Raw genomic sequence first — 11,858 nt, forward strand, 5'->3', positions numbered from 1 at the left:
ATTTAAGAAATTTACAAATGTGATATTAAAATAAAGATTAAAATTCACAAAAAGATTAAGATTTGACCTAGCAAGTACATCGGTTACTTAAACGTATAAGAGATAATTGTTTCATATTAAAATAAAACAAAATTAGATCTTAGCAATTAGATGTGTATGCCAATGTACTCCTACATCCAGAATTATGCTTTTGTAATCATGGTAATCATTCAAAAAGGATATATTCCTAACAAAATACTGAAACATCTACAACTTCAATTCAAACATTTCAAAATGGCGAATTCTGTCTTGACCTCGGTACAATCTGCATTTCATTGGCTGATTTGACTTGTTTACTGTTCTTGCGAACTTCTCCCGCAAACAATTTTTTTTGGCTGCAACCTTGCTGCAGGTCTGCAGGAAACATAACAGTTTGGTAAGGGTAATAAAATTAACTTATTTCATTTATCTGCCGGAATGTATTGTCTATTTATATATCTGTAAACACTCAATATTTTGCTCCATGATCCAACCCAGAGAAGGTGGGTTTTTTCATCATAACTCAAGCTCTGCCTCAGTGGACAGTCATCCCCTTGTTTTTCTGTCTGTATTATTGACATGAAGTGACCGTCCTTGTCAAGCATTTGTATTGTGTTGGAGTTTTCATCACAAATCAGAATATGTGACAGCGCTTCTGTACAGATTCCTAGTGGTCGTATTCCTGACCCTGTCTGATATCCTCTATATGAGAAGCGATGTCTTCCTTTACGGTTTGTCACCACTACACAGTTATTGTCAGACACAATAACATCACTGTTGTGGTTCTCTGTGATATATGTTGGTAAATTGTACAGTTTCTGACCTGTGTTGTCGCGTTGTATTGTTTGTATATATTGTCCTTTGTAATTGTACTGTTTCACATTGCCAGTATTTGTTTTATATCTATACATCCCGATCAGCAGGTCACCATTGGAGGGGGAACAGTACACACAGCGCGGTCTCAATTGTTCTCTTTTATTTTTCAGTGTAGACATTGTTCTGTAATCTTTAGATAGTTTTTTAATGTTACCCTCCCAATCTATAAATATAAGATCACCTTTTCTGTTCACTGTGTGTACTCCATTACGAAAAAATTCATGTAAGTGTTTGGCCAAGCCTCTCTCATGATATAGTTTTTCACCTGTTGTGTTTGTCAAGATGAGATTAATACCGTCACTAATCCAGACTTGATCTGATGTCACATGGGATATTTGTGTTACAGAACTAACACCTTTCACTGTGAAAGATCTGTGTAACACAGGTGTAGGCATCAGTTTCAGCAGACGTTCATTTTTAACTAGTCTTTTCCTCGTCTCTGGGATATGGATTTTTCCTAAATTTATCACATCCTCCGTATTGATTTCCTCTGTCATAGAGACTCGGGCGCGTTTTGTAAGACTAGGAGTGTCCCTTATCTTGGGACCTCCAGTTTTCCTTAGGAATAAGAGGAATTTTATCGGCCTGTTTGCTAACTGTTCAGAATTGTGTTCATAGTTCACCATGCTCGCAAGATATTTGTTCAATTTTCTTTTCTGTTGATGTAATCTTTGCGTCATATATTGCAAAACATCACGAATCACAGTGTCGATAAGGATCTTCAGTTTCTTAGCTTACGTTGACACTTCTGATTGACGTTTGATGATTTGTTGGTGACAAGCTATTACATCTGTTTTGATTCCTGCCAGGAGCCAGATACAGTTATAGAGAATCTCACTTCTGATTTTATGAATGATTTCTTGGTGTTGTTCTCTATTTGTTTCGTATGCTATGAAAATATCCAGAATGTCATGTTTACTCCAAATAGTTTGTTCTGTAATTTTGAAATGATCTTTGCATCCGAAACAAAAAGGCAGGTTGCAAGAATGACAGAACAATTTGTACACTCTGTCTTGATGTCTCAGACAAGTTTCTTGTTTTGAGATGTTTCCAAATTTCTCACGGTAAATCACAACATCATGGTAATTGGTATCTAAATCAACAACGTGTTTCTCTTTACACTGTAGACACAGGTCACGTTTACACGTGTTACAGTAGAATTCTGTGTCCCCCTGACATTGAAAACACTGTCGTACTTTACTCTGGTTGCTGAGTCGTAGCATGTTCATTATGAGGATGTTCTAAATCCTGAGGCAGACAACCTGCTGAAATAAATATAATATAAATATATATTAAACACCAAGTTTTTTTTTCTTCAATAAAACCATCCTTAAACAAGTGGCCCATGGGCCACATCGCTAACTTGAGCACATTGGCTAGGAAAAAGCACAAATCAGTTCAGTATTGAAAAGTTTACATGGGAGGGGAGGGGACTTGAATTTTAAACTACCTGAGAATGCTTCCATATCAACATAACAAATGGCCTTGCTGTTCTTGCGCAGAAAATTTTTAAGGACTTTTTCTTATTTATTCCTATGTATAAATTTGATCCCCCATTGTGGCCCTTCCCTACCCATGGGGGTCATCATTTGAACAAAATTGAATCCACTCTACCTGAGGATGCTTCCATATCAATATGACTAAATATGGCTTTGCTGTTCTTGAGAAGATTTTTTCCTATATATTCCTATGTAAAACTTTGATCCCCCATTGAAGCCCCAACCTACCCCCATGGGTCATCATTTTAACAAACATGAATCTATACTACCTGAGAATGTTTACATATCAATATCACTAAACAAAGCTTTTCTGTTCTAGAGAGGAAGATTTTTAAATTTTTCTCCTATATATTCCTATGTAAAATTTTGATCCCCCATTGTGGCCCCACCCTACCCCGAGGGGTCATGATTTGAACAAATTTGAATCTATACTATGTAAAGAAGTTTTCCTATAAGTTTCAACTTTTTTGGCTCAGTGTTTCTTGAGGAGAAGATTTTTAAAACATGCCACCAAATTTTCACTATTTCTGAATTATCTCCCCTTGAATGAGGGTTTTACCCTTCATTTAAACAAAATTTAATCCCCTTCATCCAAGTATGCTCTGTGCCAGGTTTGGTTGAAATTGGCCCAGTAGTTCTGGAAAAGAAGATGAAATTGTGAAAAGTTTACAACGACGACGACGACAACGACAGACAAGGGACAAATTTTGATCAGAAAAGCTCACTTGAGCCTTCGGCTCAGGTGAGCTAAAAAGACAGATTTTTATGTTTTTAATGTTCTGATCAAAACTTCATTTTAATGCACTAAAATCGAAAATCAGGGGACAAAAATTATTTTTGTCCGCCGTCTGACTATCTGTCATTCTGTATCTCTGTTTTTGTCTTATTTTTATTTCTATAACACTCAATCTACAAGTACATGTATACATATAATAAATTTCATCTTTAGATACAAGTAAACATTTAGTTACACATTATCCGTCATAACCATATCAACAAAAATAGGTATTCTTTTATACACTGTGAAAGCTGTTTTGAAGAAAAAAAAGGGGGAGGGTCAGCAAGAGAAAATAATAAGATTTATTGATTTAACAATAAAGCCGTTTATTTTAGCATGAATCATTATTATGTCTTAATTCCGGAAATTCTGTATAAATCGGTTCCACTAATAGTGTACTTCCGTTTCCCATCATCCGACAAAGCGATCAACCACGAAAAGCAGAAGATAAAAATATTTTCATCAATCCAGAAGAATCGCAAATCACCAAAACAATGCCGAAAATAAAAAATCTAAACGGATTGCGGAAAAGAGGTAAAGAAGCGTAGAAAAGGTGAAAGAGCAGCCTGTGAAAAGCACTGTCAACGGAGGCTAGCCCATGCCCAGTGGTGGAATCTCCAGAGGCGCCAAATGATCCTGGACAAGTACAAGAAGCAAGTACAGTAAAAACCTCGGAATATTGAATGAACATTCAGATGTCCCGAAGATGATTGTTAGTTATGAAAACCCATTGGGGTTAAATGTGTCGTAAGAGGTAAAAAACAAAATCATTAACGGTCAATATGTCGACTTAGCAAAACTGCTAGTAAATGCAAATGATATTTAAAAACAAGCAATTGTCATGGTAAATGGTAAGCTTCAAACAAGCGATAAAAACATGAAAAAAATCAACAATATACAGCAATGGACGGACGCGTTCATCATTTATTCAAGCATATATTTAGAGGCCCATCCGACCAAGACTCTAGACTTGTTAAAATATATGAAAGACGTTCTTAGCAGCAGCAGGTTCACCAGGTTTAGGGTTTATGGAGTATGATCAGCAATTCAGATTAAAAATGGCTAAAATCCATCAGGGACCTGGGGGGTAGTTGACCCTGAGTTATGGTTACTATACATCACACCTAGCTCTAAATTCATGACTAATGGGGTTCGACTTATTCATGAAAGGGAGTGGCTAAGCAGTGATAATATTGAGTTGTTCACAGACAGCTCTGGAAATCCTGAGTTAGGTTGTGGGGCATACTGTCAAGGTCACTGGGTTTACTGGCCATGGCCCCATGATTGGGACAGCTCAATTTTTAGAGAAATGTCATATCAAGAACTAGTACCAATACTATTGGCCATTTTTCTGTGTGTGTGTGTGGGGGGGGGATGTTTTGCAAACAATAAAATCATTATGTATATAGACAACAGTGCATTAGTAACGATTGTCAACAGACAGTCTTCAAAATCAGAACGGATTATGATGATGATAAGAAAAATGGTTCTTTGCTTCTGAGGTACAATGTCATGTTTAAAGCTCAACATAAAATAGGAAAACAAAATAATATAACAGATTCTTTATCTCGTAAACAGTTTCATCGCTTCAGACAACTAGCACCAGGGGCAGACAAGTATCCAAAGGGTATACCAGAGGAATTTCTTGTTTTGATGTCGGAGAAGAAGTAAACAAATTACTGCAGCTTGCAACAGCACAAAATACACAACAGACTTACAAACAAAGGTTGACTTGTTTTGACGAATTTCGAGTGAATTGCAACTTTGAAAAGCTCTGGCCACCTACACTAGAGCGAATCGTTCATTTCATAGGCTACATGTCAGTGAAGGGTTTGGGGGAATCAACAGCGAGAACTTACATATCAGGAATTGCATTTTATCTCAAGCTTAATGATTACACAGATATAACCCAGAATTTTATGGATAAAAAGCTATTAGGAGGGTACAGGAGAAAGTCAAAGAAAAAAGATGGCAGATTACCAATAACTGTAAACATTTTAGAAAACATATTGAAAGTATTGCCTATTGTATGCATTAATGATTATGAAGCAAAACTGTTTGCAGCTGCTTACAGTGTGGCCTTTTTTGGGTATTTTAGAGTGGGTGAAATCACTGAAGGGAAAAAACAAACTGCAGGTCATGCTGTCCAGTATGAAAACCTTGAAATGCTAATTAATGAAAATATGATGAAAATTTATCTCCAGCACTCCAAAGCTGACCAAAGGGGAAAGGGGGAAACAATTGTTATATAGAAAATAGTCAAGCAATGACCAGCATAAAGCCAGTGGATATTATGGCAAGCTACTTAAGAGTAAGACCTATCAAGCAAGGGAACTTGTTTTGTCATTTTGGGGGTCAAGTACTCACACGTATTCAGTTCACAACAGTTTTAAGCAAAGCTTTAAAGGCAGTAAGATTAGACAGTGGTAGATATAAATCACATTCATTCAGAATAGGGGCAGTCACTAATTCGGCAATGTTAGGTATGTCTGAAGATCAAATCTGTAAAGCTGGTAGGTGGAAATCAAAATCTTACAAATTGTTCATCAGAATCTAATGATTATGTTTGCTTTACCCTGAATTTAAAATTCATGATTGATTAAAATGTTATTTCAGAGTTTCAGGTCTGGGTAATGGGGTCCTCAATAGTCGTAAGAGCATTTGTTGCAGCCAGGAGAAGGGCAGGTGGAGTATGCCTAGGACTTCAAAGGCTGAGTATAAATATGTGGTGGCAAGGAAAAGGGGGTATGGTATGGTCAGAGTTGTGTAACAAAATTAAGTCCTTGTTGAAAGTAAATGACAGTCCACATTACATAATTTTACATTGTGGTGGTAATGACGTGGGTAACATCTCTTTGAGAATTCTTATTCAAATCATTAAAAGTACTCTGGGGAAAATTCAATCATTATTACCCAATACAAAGATAATTTGGTCTCAGTTGCTACCAAGGAGAAACTGGAGATATTCAAAAAATATTGATGCAATGAACTTTAAAAAGGTTGAATAGCTCCATTGCAGCAGCAGTTGTAAAGAATGGGGGAGGTTACATCAAATATCAAGATATAAATTACAAGGATGCATTGCTTTTTGAAAATGATGGAGTACATTTATCTCAAACAGGGAATGAAATATTTTTGAATACAATTTGTGCAGCAATTGAACAATTTAAAAATACAGGGATACTTGTTTATCCTAAAATCTATTAGTCACATAACTTTAGAGTGGTATGGTCCTGGCATTAGGAACTAACCGCTTCCCCCACTTGGTGGCGGTGGCTGCAATGACCACATGGTGCATGTGGCTATTTTCGCCATGTGGAAGAATCCGCGGGTTTCCTATCAAAATTTGTATACTAAATAAAGATGTACATTTTACATCACTTTACACTCAATTTGAAGTGCACATTTTTGTCTCAGGTTGCCGCTCTGCACCGGAATCTGAGTTTTTGATCTTTGTTTTCTGCATTTGTTTGCAATGACTGAATTTGGACATGTATGTATATATATATATATATATTTTTCAAAATTATTGAGCAATTTGCTACATTTCAACTTGAATGATTTGCAAATAGGTACTTTGCCGCTTACCGAAAAGAATAAATTTGCACATATATATTATTTAGTTATTTGTTGTCAGGCAATGATGTGTTTTTGACCTATACCAATTTGGTGTCAATGCACAAATGGCAATTCCATTGTAAAATTATTTTGTAATTAACATTCAGTAAAATTACATCAATTTTACTCATTGCCTAAAAAAGCCAAGACGAAGAATTGCCACTTTGGGGGGTGGAATAAAAAAGAAATTTGTTCAAAAAATGATTAATAATAAACTTGAAAATTTTGTTATCTGGTGTTTTATCTTAGGAGGGCATGTTGGAAAAAGCTGGATTGGATATATGGAGCTGACAATGGTCAGCTCCAATATTGGTGTATGGTTCAGTCTACAAATAATTGTTCTATTACAGATAATACAAAACGACATGTGATCGAACTGAAGTTTCAACATTTCCTCTGAATCAAAAGGTAATAGGAGGTATATAACCTGTGATAATTACAGTGCATCAAAGATATTGAGTGCTTTGAATATGCTGACCACTTTTATTGTTATTAATTGTCACACTACGTTGATCGTTTCAGATTAAATAATGATTTTATGGACATGTGACAAGCCTGTTAATACGCCTTATTCAGATACAATTACATAAAAGGAAAATATTTGCAAATGTAAATATACCTACTTAAACATTTTCTTTCTAGAAGATCAAATTTTAAATTAAGCTATATAAGGCGTATCTTAGCTAAAAAATACAATAATACGACACTGAGTGTTAACATATACATGATATATGTTATTCACGTTCAAATTAAATTTGAATAATTTAAAAGTGAATAACCTCACGTTTCTATAGTAACTGTTAAAATGTCTTTCAACTTCGTCTGTTATTTACATGTGGAGTCGGTAAATAAATAAATCGGTGGTTATTCTAAATTTCGAATATCTTTGAAATGCGATTGATTGAAATTGTGTAATTTGCACGAAAGTCTTGTCTTTGTATAAAGTAATAAAAAAAATAATAAGATCTTTTTAATTTTAGTTACCTGTACTTATCAAAAATAGGCCATATATATCACCTCACCTCACCTATCCTCTTCGTTCCCGCTGGCACATAAGTCCCCAATACACTGCCTCCACCTGCCTCTGTCTTTAGCTGCTGCCCTCGCTGACGCCCAGCTATTCCATCCCAGCTGTAATCTTTCTTGTTCCGTGGTTCTTCTCCAAGTTATTTTCGGCTGGCCCACTTTTTCTTTCCTTCTGGATGCCATGTTAGTGCGGTGGTACAAATTCTGGTGTTCTCCATCCTCAGTACATGGTCAATCCTATTCCACTTCCTGAGAGTTATTATTTCACTCGCTCTAGCTGTCTTCGTTCTATGATAGAGTTCTTCATTTGATATTTTCTCAGGCCATCTTACTCTCGGGATTTTTCTTTCCATTCTGGAAGGTGTCAATCTTCCTTTTGTCTCGCTCCGTTGTTTTCCATGTCTCACTTCCATACATTAGAACCGACAGGACCAAGCTGTTAAATAACTTTACTTTTGTTTGGATGGAAAATTTGGATGAGCTCCAGATTTTTCTGAGCCTTCCAAATTGAGAATTAGCTTTTCCCAGTCTGTTGGTAATGTCCTCATCAGATCCTCCCTTTGTTGTTATCACACATCCCAGGTAAGTAAATGTTTCTACATCCTCCAGGTCTTGTCCATCAATCTTGACTGGCTCTATTATGTCAGAGTTGAGTCTCATCACTTTGGTTTTCTCTATGTTTATTCTGAGGTCAGCTTGACTAGCAATTTCGTTTAGTCTTTGTGTCTTTAGTTGGATGTCCCGAAATTTTGAGGAAAGTAGAGCAAGATCATCTGCGAAGTCTAGATCTTAAAATTCCACCTTATTCCTGTTAGTTCCGTTTCTGTAGTTCTTCTCATTACGAAATCTATAACCAACAAAAATAGGAATCCAGACATTGTGCAACCCTGATTCACTCCTCTTGTTACCCGGAATCAGTCTGATTCTTCTCCATCTTCTAGGACTGCACATTGGAATGAATCATATAGGAGTTCACCATTCTGACCAGTTTGTCTGGGATGCCATAAAACTTCATGATAGACCAAAGGTTCTCTCTATGAATGGAATCAAATGCCTTTTCAAAATCAACGTAGTTTACAAACAATGCTGAGTTCCATTCGGTACATTGTTCTATGATGTTACGGAGTGTAAATAGTTGTTCTGTTGTACTCCCCCTCTTCTAAAGCCAGCTTGTTCCTCACGCAGCTGCTTTTCCACTCCATCTTAAATCCTTTGTATCACTATTCTGGAGAATACTTTGCTTGACACAGATAAAAGTGTTATACTTCTACAATTATCACATATCGATCTATCACCTTTCTTTGGAATCTTCACTACCAGGCCTTTACTCCAAACCGATGGTATGGTTTCTTGTTTCCAAATTGTTGTGAAGAGTTTTTCCAAATGTCTTGCTGTTGCCTCTTTGTCTGCTTTTAACATCTCAGCTGTTACCCTGTCTACTCCTCCAGCTTTTCCATTTTTTAGTTTCTTTATAGCCTTGATGATTTCCTCTTTCCGTATGGGGCTTGTATCCATCTCATCTACTACTTGTCCTTCGCTTTCAACTTCTAATGGGTGTTCAGGTTGTGGGCGGTTTAATATTTCTTTAAAGTGTTCTTTCCACCTTTCCTTTCTTTCATGTTGGCTGCTCAGGATCTTGCCCGATTTGTCCTTTATTTCTGTTGTCATGCCTTTCTTCTTATTACTTAGTACTCTAGTTATCTCATACACTGTTTTCATGTGCCCATTACAGTGGCTGCAACGTTATTGTTGACAACTTACACGAACGATCACGTTACACGAACGATTCCGCACGATTAACGCACGATAAAATCTGTTACACGAACGATCCTTCACGCACACGATTCTACACGTTACACGATCTTACACGATTGCTAACGCAAACGCACGATTCTTCACGCGAAATAGTTCAAATTCTTTAGGAATGGATATTTTCAAACCGAAATAAGGTTTAATACTTGTTTTAGATTTCAAATAATTATTGATATTATTTCATCGACTTCGAAAAATGAAAAAAAAAAATAGAAATGGATATTTCTGGAACTTAATACATGTAAGTCTTAATAATTATTTTAGATTATAAATAATTATTTGCGTAATTCTCCGACTTTAGAAAACTGATTTTTCCCCTTCTATCAAAAGATGTACATGTAGGTGGACCGTGAGTTTTGATTGAATTGGATTTCATAATATGCAGAAAGGGATAGGTTTAAAAAAAAATGCCTATTGGCATGAAAATGAATTAAATTATAAGTTATATCCATGTTTCCATTTGTTAATCCCTAAATTCAACAATAATTTACAAATTATTTTTTTGCAGAAACTATAAAAATAGTTAAAAGTAAGCTCCAGAGATAACACTGATAAACGAAACCCCGACAATCATGTGTACATGTACATGTAAATTCGCGACTAAATATTTATGTAAGCATTGAGAATTGTTTATTTATTTATTTGTAGAAATATCTATTTTTGATCTATTGATTTTAAAAATATCCTGACCATAACTAGCAGTAAACATAATTAACATCAGAGAAAAAATTCTTAAACATCCAAGTACGGTTTATCACAAAAAATCGCGCTAGTTGACGAGAACACAATATTGTACGACTTACTATATTGCTTATATCCAAGCGATAATTAGTTCGTTCCGCTTTCAATTATGTAAATGATAATCGCGCTTCATTAATTTTATTTGGATTAAAAAAAAACAGACAAGCGAAATGCTTGTATAACAAATAACATTCCGATAAAAACTTACAAAACGAAATTTACACGTTTCTTAACGCACGATCACGCACGATTAAAACCGCAAACGATTGAATCTGATACACGCACGATCTCGCACGTTACACGAACGATCACGCACGTTACACGAACGATTCTACACGATTGGTTTGTCAACAATAACGTTGCAGCCACTGTACTTGCTGCTCTTTCTGCTTCCGTAATATGTCTTCTGTCCACTTTCTCCTGTCATTCCTCATGCTGCGTTTTACCTCTCTGTCTTTAATTGAATATTTGTTTCTTATTATGTTCTTTTTAACCTTTCTGGTCTGCTGTTAACAAGTTGGAGTTTTAGCTGCTTCCTTTCTTCTACCACCTTCCAAGAGTCTCTGCTCATCCAATGTTTTTGTCCCTTTTCTTTTACTCCAAGTAAGCTGTCTGCTGTCTCGTTGTAACCTTTTATTGTATTTTCCCAGACACTCAACACTTTCCAATTCTTCTAGCACTTGGAATCTATTTTTCAGCTCCAAAGTGAATGCTCTCCTTTTCTCTAGCTGTTGTAGTTTTGTGACATCATACTTCTTTCTACGTGTATCTGAATTTTGCTTTTGTTTCTTCAATTTTATTCTGATCTTAATCCTTATCAGTTCATGATCACTGCTTGCATCAGCTCCTCTCATCGCCCTTGTATCTGAGACGGATGTTCTGTGTTGTTTTGATATAAGCACATGATCAATTTGGTTTTCGGTCTTTCCATCAGGTGAGATCCAAGAGATCTTGTGTCTTGGTTTATGAGGAAATACTGTTCCTGTAATGACTAAGTTGTTGAGCTCGCACATATCCAATAGTCGTTCTCCGTTCTCATTTCGCTCTCCTATTCCATGCTTCCCCATAGCGCTTTCATGGCCTTTGTTGTTGCTGCCAACCTTTGCATTAAAATCTCCAATAATGAGCAGTATGTCATGTTTTGGAGTGTTATTAATAACTTCCTGCAGTTGTTCCATGAATGCTTCCTTTGTCTCTTCAGGGCTTTCATTTGTTGGTAATATACTACAATCAGGCTTATCTCTAGAGTTGATATATAGAGTCTTGCATAATCAATCTTTCATTTATGGGTTTCCATTCCATCAATGACTTCTTAGCTTTCTGTGTCAGCATTGTTTATTCCTACTCCTTCTTGATGTAATCCATCATCTCGTCCTGAGTAAAGCACTAGTTTCCCACTTTGCAATGTAGTTTTTTTCATTCATAGGCCATCTGACTTCGCTTAGCCCTATTATATCCAGTCGGCATCAATTCATCTCCTGTTCTATCTG

At 36.1% G+C, this 11,858-nt stretch overlaps 1 protein-coding gene across 1 annotated transcript; it reads right to left on the reverse strand.

The window, feature by feature from the left end:
- Positions 1-421: 421 nt before the first annotated feature.
- On the reverse strand, positions 422-2,155 carry LOC133180579 (uncharacterized). Its single transcript, XM_061315056.1, has 2 exons — positions 1,633-2,155; positions 422-1,452 (listed from the first exon to the last, which is right to left on the reverse strand). Exons 1-2 carry the CDS (start codon positions 2,121-2,123, stop codon positions 441-443), a joined length of 1,503 nt encoding a protein of 500 aa, XP_061171040.1. The 5' UTR covers positions 2,124-2,155; the 3' UTR covers positions 422-440.
- Between the last annotated feature and the right edge of the window lie 9,703 nt (positions 2,156-11,858).

The sequence above is a fragment of the Saccostrea echinata genome, unplaced genomic scaffold (genome assembly GCF_033153115.1).
Source record: "Saccostrea echinata isolate AGI-Se365-2 ecotype Australia unplaced genomic scaffold, CSIRO_AGI_Sech_v1 ptg000007l, whole genome shotgun sequence".
Taxonomy (NCBI): domain Eukaryota; kingdom Metazoa; phylum Mollusca; class Bivalvia; order Ostreida; family Ostreidae; genus Saccostrea; species Saccostrea echinata.